Raw genomic sequence first — 16,570 nt, 5'->3', positions numbered from 1 at the left:
TTAAACATCCAAGTTGATTGTAGGCTACTTAAAAATTTAAGACAGCTACTTTTTTTTTACAGGGGCAGTTTATGGTGTTCACTTTTCAGTTCGTGCAGCTAAAACGGACTATTCCTGCTAAATGGAATATTTTTAATCCGTTTTTTTTTTTTTAGATTTTCCTTGCGGCTTTATTTCTCTCTTCAACTTTAGCCTATGTTTTAAGTGAAATCATTGAATTGCTGTCATGATGCACATTTTTTTCTGCTAACAAACACTTCCATCAGTAATTTAGCTAACGACTTTAGCACTGTTTAGTATAATAAATCTCGCTTTCCTATAGCTCAAACAGTAGAGCGTTGGCGCTTGCAACGCCAAGGTCATGGGTTTGATTCCCAGGGAAAGCAAGAACTGATAAGAATGAATGTGTACTTTGAAATGCAATGTTAGTCGCTTTTAAGCGTCTGCCAAATGCATAAATGTTAATGTTAATCTTGTCCCATAAACAAGATTATCATAACTTTTATCATGCACACCCTCAAAAGTTCAGTATGTGTGAGCGTGGATATAATGGTCCAAAAGCGCCCTTACAAGCCGTTGAATGGAAACTACAACACTGGAATGTATGGAAGGCAGCCAGTCATGCACAGGTATATATAAGTGGATGCCGTTCTCTCAACACCTCATAAGCCAGTAACGTATTACAATTAACAGTGCGAGCTGTTGGCCAACGTGTGAGGGAAAAACATGAGAGCGTTTTATCTCCACGATGTGCTAATGGCAGCCATCGGCTGATATAAAACAACGTGTTCAAAGATTGTTGCCGCTCCAGACCAAGTGGCCCTTACGTGAACTAAAGATGTGTAATGGCAGTCAAAGCTCAGAAAACTTTTTGAACGTGCCCACCATCTGCTATTAATAGACACTTAACGTTTTTGAAGTAAGCAAATGTACCATTCACAGACCACAGTGAGCTAATCTTTTCTGCTTAGGGTTCAGTGCAATTCCCCTGATTCGAGCACAGCAGCATATGAGCCTCCAAGCAAATAAAAGCAGTCATTACGTCAGAGTCATCAGGTACGGAATGATAAACTAAGAATAAGCTCTCTGATTAATGAAAGAGATTCGACGCTGATAAAGAAACCAAAGGCAATCACATGTGCACCATTTGTTTCAACACAAGGGCCCTCATCTGTCACGTCTGTCCGGATACAAATTCCTGCCAAACAAATTGTTTTTAATAACAAGGTGACATGCAGCCAAGAGCATATTCATGATGCGGGCAGTGTTATTGTTGTGAAACGCTGCGCTATTGTATTAGCACAGGTAATCACATTTAAATAAGGTTCATTAGCCGAAAGCGATGCGGACATATTGCATTCAGTGACCCTGAGGCAGTTTTAGACGCGAGAGGGCTCTGGGGACACTGCTCCGAGCAGTAATGCATTTTAAACCATCCAACCTCTTGAAATTAACAGCCCACAGCTGTGAGCTCAAATCAAATGTATTCCATAAAAAATTGTTCTTCAAAGCACAGTGCATTTGGCATCTGTTTATGTCAGATTTCTCTAGAAGGAATAAAATGATAAGCAGCCAAACAAGGCCTTAAACTGCTTTTTATTATTCAGTCAACATCACAATAAACAATAAAATATAATTTAATATATCATTAGAACAATACACGACCAGAAAGGAAGCCAGTAATTCACACTAACCAATACTGAAACAATTTGCACATTGCATCATATTGTCCATAAATGCAAAAAAAAAAAAATCTTCACTTTCAACAAATTCGCCTATATTGCTGCATAAAGTTGATTACTGAAAGTTGACTACGGGAAGATTAACTGCAGAAATTTTGAATTTCCATATTTCCTTTACTAACACTCCATTGATGCGGAAAATTATTCCATTAGGAGAATTTCCTAATGCTTGGTGTTCACATGATGTGAATCTTAAGAACCAAGGGACACACACCCTGCACCGCTACACAGTCTTAGGGAAAAAAAGGTTAATTGGGGTTCTATGTAGAACCTTTGCTTCTAAGAGTGTCCTGTTAGTTTGCACGTGTGGAATGAAATTACGTTGTGTTGTGTTATTTTTACAGTCCAATGCAGTCTGAGATGGTGGAAAACCCAACAGTGATGCAAGTGCTGCAAACTAAATGAGGTCAGCACATAAATATTTAAGGCAAGTTCTAATTGGAGGCCTTTGGTAGATATTAGCCATGTTGAAACGGACTGTTTTTTTTTTTTCAATCAACTGCAGACTAGGGTAACTCACATAATTGAGATGTATATCTCAAAGATCTCCTGACAAATAACTGATCCCTAATTTCAGTACAAGCATGCCTGAAAACATTTTGCCTTGAAAAACAAATAAACATACAGCATTCTGAAATCCCAACAGATTTCCGAAATCCCATCAAATTATAAAGTGATTACAAAAGCAACGTGCCTTTTTACAATATCACATTTTATTGCACGCTATAGCCAACTTGACGTCAACATGATCAATCTTGTACAATACTTCACATGAGGCACTGGTACATAAATTATTTTCTGTAAAAACGTGAAGTTGGGGAAATATATTCATAACAAAACTTGCCAAAACATGTGTGCGCATCTTTACAGATAAATGAGTCTAACATATATGGTACGGTAGAAATTTTAAATGAATGGAAAATGCAAGAAGCTCATTGCCCCAGCTCACATTTGACACAAATAAGGAGCATGTAAATCACAGGTATATTTAACATTATTTTATCACATTGCCACGCTTTTTCATATATGCTGTACAATTCATCAAATAAATACTGTACATTTTGACAATTTGTTTAATATAAACAACTTCCTCGTACAATTTGCACATTATACAGGTATGAGGTAAAACAAGACTTAATATCACACATTCGTGAATAAAACATTCAAATAAACAATGCAAAGGCTCAATGCCTAACATTGCTATGAAGAATGAAAAACACTGTTTCACCACTCCATTTCAGAGCTAAACAAAACATCACTGCTTCAGTCTGACAAAACTGCCATTTATTCACTGCAAAATACTGCACAGTTTGTATTTGAAAAGATTTCAGCTTTTATAATTTAATTTTGAACGGTGTTTGCAAAATGTTATAACCCATTTAATCCCACATTATCATGTGACTTGCATTAGTTTTGAGTTTGAAGGGTCTAAAAAGATTTTGTGTGTTACAAAGAATTCTCAATGAAAGTGCAGACTGTCTCGATTTAATGTCATTATTCAATGTGATCAGCTGGTTTAAACACATGAAACAGGGCTGTTTAATTCCATTTTGCCCCCTGCATATTTGATAAATATATTTAATTGGTTTATCATTAATTTATTGGAATACTCTGTCAAATATGAAAAACAACTATGTAAACATGTCAGTGATCACATTTGTGACCAGTGAGAAACTGGTTTTGAATAGGCCTAACTGATTGATTCACATGGGAAAATGGTAGATTTTAAGGTATTGTTACAATAAATAAAGCAAAGAAATAGAAATATCCATGTACACTCTAAAAAATCCTGGGTTGTTTTAATCCAATTTTGGGTGAAAAATGGACAAACACAAACGTTGGGTTAAAAATTTAATTTTAAAAATTTAACCCAATGACTGGGTTTGTCCATATATGACCCAAAGTTGGGTTGAAACTAGCCTGGCTAACGTCAGACCTCGTCTCATTGAGACGTGGTCTGGGAACCACATGTTCATTTTCTCGTATTTGAGGCGTGGTTTATGAATGCCCAGAGCCGTTGGGTGCTGCGAATGTCTATCAAATGCGCCTGTACGTAGCTCATAGCCAATCGTTTCAATTATACCAGATGACGTATGTAGAGCAGAAATTCGACGAGGAAGAAGACGAAATAAACTTGCGTTACTTAGAACACAATCTAAGGCTGCATCGAAAGGTAACTTCGCGTCTGATGCCATGTTGGATCCATATAGATATAAACAAACTGCTTCGGTGTGTCGCATAGACGTTGTCATCGTCTTGCTGCTCCCTCCCTGTTCTGTGATTGGTTCCCTTTTTGAGGGGAAAATCTGGTCCATGGTGTCCAGGCTGCCTAGCAGCGTGAATAAAATCGTGCTGCACGCAAGGCAGCATGGGGAAACCCAGGCTAGGTTGAAACAGCCCAGCATTTTTTAGAGTGTATTCTTGGATTTTCAATTCCCTTTTCCACACGATTGCTGAATAGCAAAGTTATAAAATTACACTGCTTAATTGTTTGCAACTTCTTTTTTGGTCTTACTGACAAACTGAGCAAGTTTCCCACCGGTTACAACTGTGTCAGAAATAATACACCTTTTCACTTTCAACTTTTTCAGAAAAGACAAACAATCTGCTTAAGTGGGCTCTCCAAATACATGTGCTAAATTTAGCTGGGGGGAAATGGGACTAAATAGTTGACTTTTTTTTTTTTTTTTTTGAACACAGCTAAATTTCGTCTATACCCTATTATCTATCTTATAGCCTAACAATTGTTTCCGATCCCTGAATTTGATTGGCTGAGCGGTTTCCAAAAGTGCCGATAACAGAACTGGGACTTTTCACTGTTTGTATCACTCCGCTTACCCGTGTTCATTGAGGAGCCGGTCGCAGTGGAAATGGAGTGAATGCGCATTTTCTCTTGATCCATGTTCACTCGGCACAGGAATAAAACCCGGAGTGGAGCTGGAGCGGATTTATTACAGAACGAGTTGAGTAGGGGAAGGGGAATCTCTCGCTCTGCTCCACCCATTTAGTTTGTGCGTTGCTTGGTGAAAATGCAAGGTTGGCATTAATGTTAGTTTTCCTGTTGTGAAGTGGATCTGAAGTGAAACGGCTTCTTGAATGAGAAAAACATGTAGGTCGAGACTTGATTTTGTTCATCAGAGTTGATTGGGTCGCTGGATCAATTTGGTTTGCTATTGCTGTGATCTCATGTGAGTGACAGGTTGTCCCGCCCTCACGCCAGCAAACACGTCATCGATGAAGAGATGTTGTTGCAAGAGAATATATTTTGATTAAAGATTAGAGGGCACATTAATAGAAAATAATAGTAGGCTACACGGATAGCCCACATCATTTATACTAAATACTGCAATAGGCTATTCCATAAAAATAAGAATTGTCCATTTTTATTTCATGGTGACTTTTCTGGAAATATTTTCGAACTAACCCAATTTTTGTCTGAAACGTTCACTGGAACAAGCAATATCACACTCTTAGCGCGCCCATAATTACCTGATTTCCAATAGTACAAACAGCTCGTGTAATATTGACTAAATAATCGCAGATGTACTTTTACAGCTGAGACTCTGAACGGGACACCCTTCCGTTCCTCTCTAGACTGCAGTCGCGGCTGTCCGTGCCGTTACAGTCCGACCAGGTCCCGAGCATGCTCTGCTCCATTGAGTTCACAAAGCCCCCGGTGCAGCGCGACAGATCGCACGAGCTCACGTGCAGCCTGCGGTCCGCCTGCCTCGGACAACACAACAGCCTCTTGAACGCTTTCCTGAAGTCGGGACTCCGACAGTATATGATGGGGTTGAAGGCGGAGTTCACGTACCCCAGCCAGTTCAAAAACACGAAGAGTTCCTTTTTCACCACCTGCTCGCTAAACACCCGCATCACGTTAACGATGAAGAACGGCAGCCAGCAGAGAGTGAACGTTCCCATGATTATTCCCAACGTTTTCAGCGCCTTCTGCTCTTTTAAAGCCAGGATCTTGGTGGGTCGTTTTCGGTTAGGTTTGCAATTAGTACCATTGTTGTAGAATCTTCCCTCACATTTGTTAATTTTGTTCAGTTGTTGTTTGGCTTCTCTATACACTCTGGCATAGACGAATATCATGACTATTAAAGGGATGTAAAACGATATAACGGAGGAGGAGATGGCATATTCGCGGTTGGTGATAAAGTCACAGCACTCGGGATCGTCATAGCACGATGTATCCAGTCTGTGTCGGGACCATTGCATTAGGATGGGTGGGAATGACACAAGTGCTGATATAGCCCACACTCCACACACCACCGCCTTGGCTCGTGCTTTTGTTAAAAGGCTTTGATAGCGAAATGGAGAGATGATGGCGATATACCTGTCTATTGCAATTACGCACAGGGTCTCAATGCTCGCCGTGACGCAAAGTACATCAAGAGATATCCAGAATTCACAGAAGAACGATCCATACATCCAGGATCCTCTGACCTCCAAGGCTGCGCCAAATGGCACCACCAGTAACCCCATGATAAGGTCTGCGCACGCCAGAGACACTATAAAAACATTGGTGAGCGTCTGGAGCCTCTGATTCCGGGCTATGGCGACTATAACCAGTATATTCCCCACTACAATGACAAATACTATCAGACCCATGATGATTCCCATGCCCACGAGCCACTGTTCTGATAAGTTATCCGTGGTGCGTTTAGAGTCATTGCTGTTGTTTACAGACGGTAGACCGTCTCCCATGGTGTGGAGAAATGAAGCGCGTTCATTCAGAACTTCAGGTCCTGTGTGGAGCGCTTCCATCCGCGCTCTGGTCTCCAGCCCCGCGCGCACACGCGCACGCGCTCGCTCATAGAACAAGCAGAGCGACAAATACAACGGCCACGTCACAGGCTGCACAGCCAATAGTGTCGCGTCTCTAAATTGCAAGTCCCTCAAAGAACAGAAAGCTTAAGGATTTACTTTTCTTGCTCCATGCAGATTCTGCACTATTTGTTTATGATTAATCAAATGTAAGCAATTTGTCAATAATGCCATAAACATTAACTAAATAACATAACATGTAACAAACACCCCAATGACCCCAATAAAGAATATTTTAAATAAAATGGTTTGTGCACAGAATCTAGCAATGTCCTTATGAGAATACGTTTCGTTTATAAAAAAAAACGTTTCATTAATATTTTGCTGTCGTATTTAAATATTTAGTTGAATATAAATAATAAAGTAAGTTTAATATACATTTAATTTGTAAATAAGTTGTAATTCTGTACAGTAATTCATGCATTTTAAAATATATATTTTTTACAGTATGGTAGGTGACTTATGGTAGGTTTTTACTGTTTACATTTTCTTTTTTTAAAACCTTTTCTATCCAAATATTCTATCCAAAATGAGCTACAAAACTACAATAAATGCTTTGAGGCTTTAGGACAATAACAATAATTTTGCTGAATGATCTAAACCTTTTATCTCTGTGTGACTGAACTCATGAGCTTTTGAATTTGTAACCATGAAATTATACAAATTGCATGTATACTTCTCTCTACTGTTATGCATAATAATCATGCATGTGCTGTTATGTGCAACACATTGACTGATACTGCATTGCATAAAGCCAAGATTCTAAAGCTATAGAACTTTAAGTGAAATACTTTTTACTTCATGTAAGATCATGTAAACATAAGTGTCGACTTCTCAAACATCTGGAAAGTAGTATGTAACAACACTACCTGACAGCATCAGGCAATTACAGGGCCCCTGGACAGATTTGGTGTATGTTTGCAAACTTCACAATGCTCAATTCAGTTGTCCCATGTGCCCCAGCGCTTTCCTGGACAAATCACCACCAGCCAAGCTATAAAAAGAGCCAACAGTGGGCCACTTGCTTTCCTTATGAAAATGAATCAGCCATGGCGAGAGATGTTTTTCTAGCAGTAGGAAGCTGTTAAAGTAGATAAGATCATAATTGCACCTCCTTATAGCCGGCCCGGGACACAGACAGACACATTAGACTAATGCTGCTGCTACACAATTTCTCTCTCGTTCTCATCTACATTCCAGCATTATGGAACAGCACCCTGACTTTTTCTTTTTTTATTCTAGAAAAAGCCAACAGGTATTAGTAGTCCCAAAAATAAAGAGATATTTGATATTGCCTTCGGCAACATGTAATAACGTGGGGCCCTTTTGTCATTGTTTGATCCATATGAAGTGGGACTCTTGTGAACGAAATGATCTCACTCTTTCTAAGCAAGCAAGAGGAAGTCTGCTCAAGTTAAATGGCTAGCAAGCGCTGGTATGGGATGCAGGGGTAATAATGTCTATTATGTTATGCAATATATAAGTACCATTCTTACCAGTGCAAACTGAGACATTCATGCAGGCATTGGAGCAAACATTGGAATGGGTAATGCAGTCTGACGGTGATGACTGTAAAATGATAGATGATTCAGACTCAAATTAGAAGGCGAATAGTCTGAGAAATGAAAGAGAGGGATAGGGCATCATTATCCTAAGCCTGGTGTTCCCAAATGTTTTTATCCTAGGACCCACCTAGAGGTATAAAAACTTTTGTGTTTTAGGACCACCTTGAAAAAGAGATGATGCATCTCAAGGGGTTTATCCTAAAGAAAATTAGTTACTTTTCAGAGAGAAATATGTGGGGAAAACAGGTTGGTTTTCTTGGTAACACTTTACACCTGTGAACTTCATTAGCTAATCTGAACTAACAACGAAAAAAAAAAAATGAATTAAAGATTACTCAATCCTGGCATGTATTGTTCAATGTTATTACCCTAACTAATGGGACCTATACTGTATTACAGTTTTTTTTTCTAGTTAACATTTTCCTTATTATATAGTCCTACTTATCAATTTCATAAGGCTTTTGGTAAAATAAAAACAATAGTATAACCATGTACAAAGACATGAGGTATAATAAAAATGGCTATATTTAAATTATGCTTTGACTTAGAACTTGCGGTTCAGTGAGTCACAGTATGTTGATTCAATCCTCTGAGTTTATTTAATGAAATATGTTGGAAGAATTTGTCAGACTGATTCAAAGCAAAAACTTCTAGTTTAAAGTACAATTGAAGAGGTTTGGACATAATACGAATGCTCTATAATTTAAGAATCTTCCTCCTATATACACACTATAGCAAATAAGCAACAAACTCACAATTTATACTAATTCAATCCTTGTAATGACTTTCTGCATGGCAGAACAAATCTTAATCCATAACCACAGTGCAGCTAATAAAATATATTCTGAATTTAAATCAGCCCATGCAAGCCAGTGCTAATACAGCATGGAAAATTAACATTCTTCCCTTATCAAAATGAAAGGATTAAAACCACAGAGTCTTATGTGACAATTATGTAAGCGAAACCCAGGTAACTTTCTATTCATAGCAGTCCAATTATCTTTAGTTTCATGCCGTTTTATTCAAATTCACAGAGCACGGTTTTTGAGTCATGGCGAATGTCTTCTGCATATAAATAGGCTACTGGATAGAAAATATGTATTTAATCAAACACCAGAACCAAAAAAATAGACTTTCATCTTCTGACCTTCAGAAAGAAATCTGTTGTGGCTTTGAAAAGAAACAAAAAAGTAATACAATGTTTACAAGGTTACAGGGTTAGTTCAAACAAAAATGAAAAGTATATCATCATCTATTCACTCTCATGTCGTTCCAAACCCAAAAGACTTACATTCATTTTCAAAACACAAATTAAGATATTTCTTTCCCTCCATTGACATGAAACTACCACTTTGATGCTTCAAAAAGTTCATAAGAGATCGTAAAACCAATCCACATGAATTGAGCGGTAAAAAATGATAAAAAATGCTGTATTCTGCTGCCAGGCCATTAGATGGCGATGAAACACTACAGATTGCACACGTAATACGCATGGGCATGACGTCATCGTTTTCAGAGATTCGCGATTTTGTTACAGATTTCACCCGACTTTTGAAACCCGATTTCAAAAGTTTGCGTTTTCAGGTACCCAAAATGCAGTTTTCATCTAAATGAACGCCTCAAAACGCATAAAAAGTTTTACATTTTTAGTTGAAAACGGTGTTGTGTAAACAGCCCTTAAAGGAACACTTCACCGTTTTTTCATATTAAACTGTTATTCCCTTAACTAAGAAGAGTTGATACATACCTCTCTCGTCTCAGTGCGTACACTCAATCGCTCTGGCGCGCGGTGACACTTTGATAGCACTTAGCTTAGCCCAGTTCATTCATTAGGATCCAAACATAGAGATGAAGCTAGAAGTGACCAAACACCTCCACGTTTTCCCTATTTAAATACAGTTACATGAGTAGTTACACGACCAAGTATGGTGACACGAAATAAAATGTAGTGCTTTTCTAAGCGGGTAAAGAGGATAACTATAATGTATGGCGGAATAGCACTTGGGAGCACTTCGACTCGGCGCAGTAAAAAGTCACGTTGGTTCTAATGACAGAAGGGAGAGGGAGAGAGGATTTTTCAGGAGTGATGATATTACTGCGCCGAGTCGAAGTGCTCCCAAGTGCTATTCCACCATACATTATCCTTTTTACCCGCTTAGAAAAGCACCACATTTTATTTCGTGTCACCATACTTGGTCGTGTAACTACTCGTGTAACTGTATTTAAATAGGGAAAACGTGGAGGTGTTTGGTCGCTTCTAGCTTCATCTCTATGTTTGGATCCTAATGAATGAACTGGGCTAAGCTAAGTGCTATCTAAGTGTCGCCGCGCGCCAGAGCGATTGAGTGCACGCACTGAGACGAGAGAGGCATGCATCAACTCATCTTCGTTAAGGGAATAACAGTTTAATATGAAAAAACGGTGGAGTGTTTCTTTAAGTTTTCATTATGTTCAGTTGCTGTTCCTTTTACCTATAGTTTCCCTGTCTGTTTCATTGATTCATCCCATTTGCCTGTTGCCTTGTTAAAGGTGCTGTAAGTGATGCGACGCGTTTTTTAGGCCAAAACATTTTTTGTCACATGCAGCAAACATCTCCTCACTATCCGCTAGCTGCCTGTCCCCTGAACACACTGTAAAAAAACGCGGTCTCTCTAGACACCACAGGCTCCACAAACGGCAACAAACTGGGCTCACCCGCACCACGAAACATAATAAACAGAGTTCCAGCCAATCACCGACAAGAAGTATTAGAGGGTGGGGTTTGGGGGGTTAGTGCGCGTGCACGTGAAGGGGGTGTGGAGCAGAGAGAACAGAGAAGCATGAAGAGGGAAGTTTGAATTATGGCCGACACACGACCAAAGAGATGACGTTCCGATGAACAAATTGCAAAGAAGAGGGACAAGGATAAGGAACGCACGAAGTCCCGAATTTACATCGGAAAAACCTTTAAAAGGTGGCGAGAACTCCGCCGGCAGAAGGGCTTCCAATCCGACATAGTTGCTCTGTTTTTGCAGAACAGGTAAATCCATTTTTCTTTCTAAACTGACGTTCATGTTCACTAAACCAACACAAGGATGTAATTAGCTAGATCTATGCAGTCAGCGTTAACTTTGGTGAATACAACATGTATGTTTCTAGCAGCGATCAATCTCTATTGTAAATGATCAAGCAAATTCACATAGGGCGACAATTTGTGTGAATGATTGTTTTCATCCACTGTTTGTTATGAATTTGAATGTTCATTTATAGGCTATTGACAACTTTGACTAAATTTGTTTACGCCGCCGCCGTTGTTTATGCTCACTGGGAAACGCGAACGTTATCGTGCTATTATTGCGTCCTTGTATGGGAGCTATAGTTATAACCTCAGGTGGCGAGACGATTTTAAGATAATGTTTCTCTTTTTCTGCATTCTGTTCTGCAATATATAAAAGCATTTATCTAACTTGGTGACATGGGGGTGGTGTGGCACAATGGATAAGACACATGCCTTTGGTGTGAGAGACCCGGGTTCGAATCCACTGTGAGACACCAATGTGTCCCTGAGCAAGACACTTAACCCCTAGTTGCTCCAGAGGCGTGCAACCTCTGACATATATAGCAATTGTAAGTCGCTTTGGATAGAAGCGTCAGCTAAATGTAAATGTAAATGTAAATTACTCATTTAATGAAGTATCAGTAAAACTTAACTTTGTTTGTAGTGACTATTTGGACTTTCCTTTATGTCGGAAGGGAGGGGAGGAGGGAGGAGACGGGATGAGGAGGAGGGAGGGTCTAGCTAGCCTCCGTTTTGTTTGACAACAATTCGAATGTCAACAAGAAGTAACGTCTCCCGAGATCGCTTACAGCACCTTTAATTAAGTCGTTAGCTCTTTTGTTTGCCCTGTGTTTTTATGCTTGAGCTTCTGTTTACCATAACTCATGTGTGCGTTGATGAATATTATATGTGAATAAAAGCTTAAATTAAATCTGTTCAGTGTATAAAGCAATCTTGTCTCTTCAGAAAATTCTGACTAAACCAGTTTTATGATCTCTTTATGAACTTTCTGAAGCATCAAAGTAGTAGTTGCATGGAATGTCAATGGAGGAAAAGAAATCTCCCAGATCTCATTAAAAATATCTTTGTTTATTTTTCAAAGATGAACGAAAGTCTTACGGGTTTGGAATGTCACGAGGGTGAGTAAATGATGACAGAATTAACCCTTTAAATCTTGCATTATGGATTATGCGTCTTTTATAGTCTACTGGTTCCAGACATTAATAAACCCTTGAGGGAGCCTGTTTGATTTTACTCCACATCTGTCTGTCAGTGCATATGCTTCACACTCCATATGTTTCATGCTTTCCATACGTTTACACTCCTGGCAAATATCATAGATCAAAACAGCATCTGTCCTCCCCTCTTCTTAATGGATGGAAGGTTCAAAGGGTCATTATCTGACAAACAGCACACTCTGATCTCAGGCTGTTAACCTCAGAAAACATGTTGTTCATTCTATGAGCTTCATGTATGCAAACATAAACATGACTGCAGCTGAAAGTTCAATGTGTTCACTACGAGGTGCGTTATTCAATGGTTAGAGCTCTAGAAGTGTAGCGTTTCCCCCCAGACAGACATAGCTCCATTAACTTTTGGCTATTTCCCCGCCGCTTCATTGCAGATGCATTTAGATTGCAGTTAACTCAACATCTGGTGCAATTTTCATGATAAGGTAGTTCACCTAACATTAATGTGAGAGCATATATAAGACATTTTGAAAGATGTCTCAGTGTATTTTCTGTCCATATGATGAAAGGTTCCGTTTTTTGGACCCCACTGACTGTCATTGTATGGATAAAAACATTCTTTAAAAGATCTTCTTTGGGAAAAAGAAAGTCATTGAAGTTTGGAATGACATGAGAGTGAGTAAATGCTGACAGAATTTTTCATTTTTGGGTGAACTATCCCTTTAAGCATGACACAAGCATGTGCTTCAGTCTACATGGGGGTATCAGCGACCTGACACGCTCTTCAATGTCATTTAGCAAACTTCATTATATAGATTACTGACACTTGAATTATTTCATGATTAATGAGAGCTCTACACTACATTAAACACTAAGAGTGGTGTTTTCCCATGCGCAACTAAGGGTCTCTTCGGTGGTTATGATGTAATTTAAAGGTGATTTGTAGCGCATTACTATGTGGTTTCTACGTGTTGTCCCTCCGTCAATGTAAATCTGTAGTTGTCTTCCAAATGACCTGCACAGAAAAAAGTGAGTATTTTTTTAAAAATGATTTTAGTAAACTGAACGCAATTTACTGTGTTTATCTAACTGATAAACCAACGTAGTCCAACGTATTTAAATGTGACAACATTTTTATTACGTGTTTTCGTTTAAAAACGCCCTGTCCACACTCGCGTTTCTCATCCACACTGAAACGTCAGAAAACGCTAAATTCATCTTACTGCGTATGCGTAACTCACAAAAGCTCAGATGATACAGATGGAAAAAACAAATAATAAAGTTATCGCGCAATTATTCTTGCAGGATACATTTCATACATTAAGCAAAATATCTCACCATTCACTGATGCGTCCAGTTACATGTTTGGTCTAAAACGCTGATCTCATGTATTGCCTCAGGACAGCATCTTTGCAGGACTGTGATATGAAGAGTGTGGAAAGTAACATTTTAGCAACCGTGTGAAAGTGAATGGCACATAACAGGCACAATACCAATATAAACATGAATAGGATATCCAGTGGCGTAACTTTGTTTTAAAAAGTGGGTGGGACAGGTGGGGGGGGATAACTCAATGCTAAATCATAAAACAGATGTATGTACAGTAACATTACGATGTCCAGCAATCGATTTAAATAGTAGGCCTACATGGATTGGGTTTAATTAGTCGTTTAATGAGGCCTATTATATGTTGATCCGACTATTTTAAGAGTGTATTTAAATGGTCCAGGGGCAGAACTTTCGCCCAGCGCGGGAGAGGCAGGCCCGGTTCTACGGGGGTGCTTGAGGGTGCTAAGCACCCTCAAATAAAAGTGAAAGCACCCTCAGATGAAAAATTATTAATAGCACACATAAACGAGATTTTGCCGAAAATAAAACACAGACGGATTTCACACTCTTGCCTATAATAGGATAGCCTACACAAAATAAATAAATTAATAAAATTAAACAAATATATATATATATTAAATAAATTATTTCGTTATGCTTTCATGTTTAATGCATTGTAGTAGTTGTCCTTTCGTGATCGCGATACGCAAAAGGTGAAGCTGTCTCTTTAATTGCCCACTTTGCTTGCGTGCGTGCTTCCCGCTCAGAAATTTTGTTAGCTGACTTTCTGAGACGGGGCTTTAGGTAACGTAAAAATAAGTGTCGATCCATTTTTAATCATCATGGACATAAGAAAATGGCTCAAGCAAGCCGTTTGAAGGAAGGTTACAGTACTGAATATATTTGGATTAGCTTCTCCTCCGAATCACAACCTGTAAGTATTATTATTAATAATTGTAGCATGCTCAATAAGTATTTTGTGTAACGTTATGTGTGTTGTGTAACGTTAAGCTAGCGCAGCTTCTTGGTCTTTTGCTGTCAATTGTTTTGAACTGCTTGTCGTTGTTATTGGAGTTGTCATAAAGAATATAGCAGCAATACCTTGGTGTAATAACGTTACTGCAGAAGTGCTTTATCAATATGTTTATGCATAACGCTAACAATGAATGACTGATTGGGTGTTGATGTGTTGTCATGGTTGTCATATTGTACAGACCCGGCAGTCAGCGCTAGTGCATTATGGGTAATTGTTTGTTGGGAGTTGATTTATGCGTTATTACAGCAATATGGTTGGGGTTTGTGTTAGTAAAGTTACGTGTGTTTATGTTCAAGTTAGATTGGATGTTCTTGGTACATTTTCTGCCTGGTTATGTAAAAATGTGTCTCTCACCGTCATGGAGAGAGACGTGTGTAAGGCAGTGACTTCAATGAGTGTTCAATTGTCGTTGAAGTTGGTTACAACAAAGGTATTACCACAGTGTAGGTAGACTATGTGTTAATGTTTTGCAAAGTGAAGATTGCTGCTTGTTTACATGCTATTCTATAATTTACTGCCAGATCGTATATTGTTTAACTTAACAGCAATTACAGCAGTATTGTTGTAACATCCCCAATTTTGAGTTACTATGTTTCAGACTGATGACTGAGCTATTTCCTACGATTATGTAAACAGCACCCTCACTATATTCAGAAGCACCCTCAGTGATTTGGTTCTAGAACCGGGCCTGGGGAGAGGTTTTCGGTTCTTGGTTCCAATCCGCACTCATGTAGGTTTTTTTTTTTTTTTCTCTCGATTATGTTTTTCAGTGGTTGTATATCAGGCATGGACACGTTTGTGTGCATTTTGTTTTGTAATTTAACCGGAACGAATAGAAAGTCTCTCTCCACAACGGATTGAAGCGCGCGTCCGAGTGAAGACTGTGCGCGAGCCACAAACAGACACAGTATCCGACCGCGCGCCACTGATCGCAGCGGCAACGAGCACTTTGATCACTTGATTTCAAAAACAACACATTTCAGCGCTAGATCGCCTCTTATTTGACAAACGAACGAAATTAATGCTCTGGTAGTTAATTGGAGATGTTTTGTTTATTTGTATTGGTACATTCGTGCCGCGAGATGTTTCAAAAGTGGTGGGGACAATATCGACCTTAGCAAAAAGTGGTGGGGACATGTCCCACCCGTCCCACCCGCAAATTACGCCTATGAGGATATCTACTGGTACAATGACTAAACATGCATCGTTTTCAAAAACCTCGCGAAAACAGCATTTTCAAATGTATTCACTTTGGAGAGCTTTTTCTAAAAAGCTTCGTTTTCATTAATAAAAATGTATTAGTGTGGACAAGGCCAAGTTATCTAAACTTTTGAGAGCAAGTGAAACTCCAAAAAGAAAGAAAATACATTGAGATTTGTTTACAGTATACTATTCACACACTATTCACTTTTACAATGAACTGGACTATGTACCTTACCATTGTCACGTACGCTCTCTCCATCTTCAACAGTCATCTATAGTCAAAATCTACATATCCCAGCATCCCTCCTGTTTATCACCTGCACTGAAGTTAAAACCTTTGTTTGGTCTCAACTATGGACAGCAGACTAGGCTACGCCCTACTTTGTGTGTGTGTGTGTGTGTGTGTGTGTGTGTGTGTGTGTGTGTGTGTGTGCGAGTGTTGAGAATACTTTTTGTGTGCAAAAAACAAAAATAACGACTTTATTCAAAGATTTCTTCTCTTCTGTGTCTTCTCCAACGCTGTTCACGTTGTAAACAGTGCAGTGCTTCCGGATTGTGTTGCCAACTGAACGGCTAGAGAAAATGTGTAAGATTTTACATGAGCTAACAACATTTGGTGTGTGCTTTCAAACGTA

General features: G+C 39.0%; 1 protein-coding gene across 1 annotated transcript; it reads right to left on the bottom strand.

Annotated features, from left to right (window-relative positions):
• Window positions 1-1,584: 1,584 nt before the first annotated feature.
• On the bottom strand, window positions 1,585-6,524 carry adrb1 (adrenoceptor beta 1). The gene has a single exon (XM_081393720.1). It carries the CDS (start codon window positions 6,513-6,515, stop codon window positions 5,292-5,294), a length of 1,224 nt encoding a protein of 407 aa, XP_081249846.1. The 5' UTR covers window positions 6,516-6,524; the 3' UTR covers window positions 1,585-5,291.
• Between the last annotated feature and the right edge of the window lie 10,046 nt (window positions 6,525-16,570).

This window comes from Scardinius erythrophthalmus, assembly GCF_964197995.2.
Source record: "Scardinius erythrophthalmus genome assembly, chromosome: 18".
Taxonomy (NCBI): domain Eukaryota; kingdom Metazoa; phylum Chordata; class Actinopteri; order Cypriniformes; family Leuciscidae; genus Scardinius; species Scardinius erythrophthalmus.
The sequence above is the reverse complement of the archived record's forward strand: the minus strand, read 5'-3'. Positions and strand labels throughout refer to the sequence as shown.

Excerpts from the sequence above, each read along its gene's own strand:
- adrb1 (XM_081393720.1), bottom strand. The coding sequence starts at position 6,515 with ATGGAAGCGCTCCACACAGGACCTGAAGTTCTGAATGAACGCGCTTCA.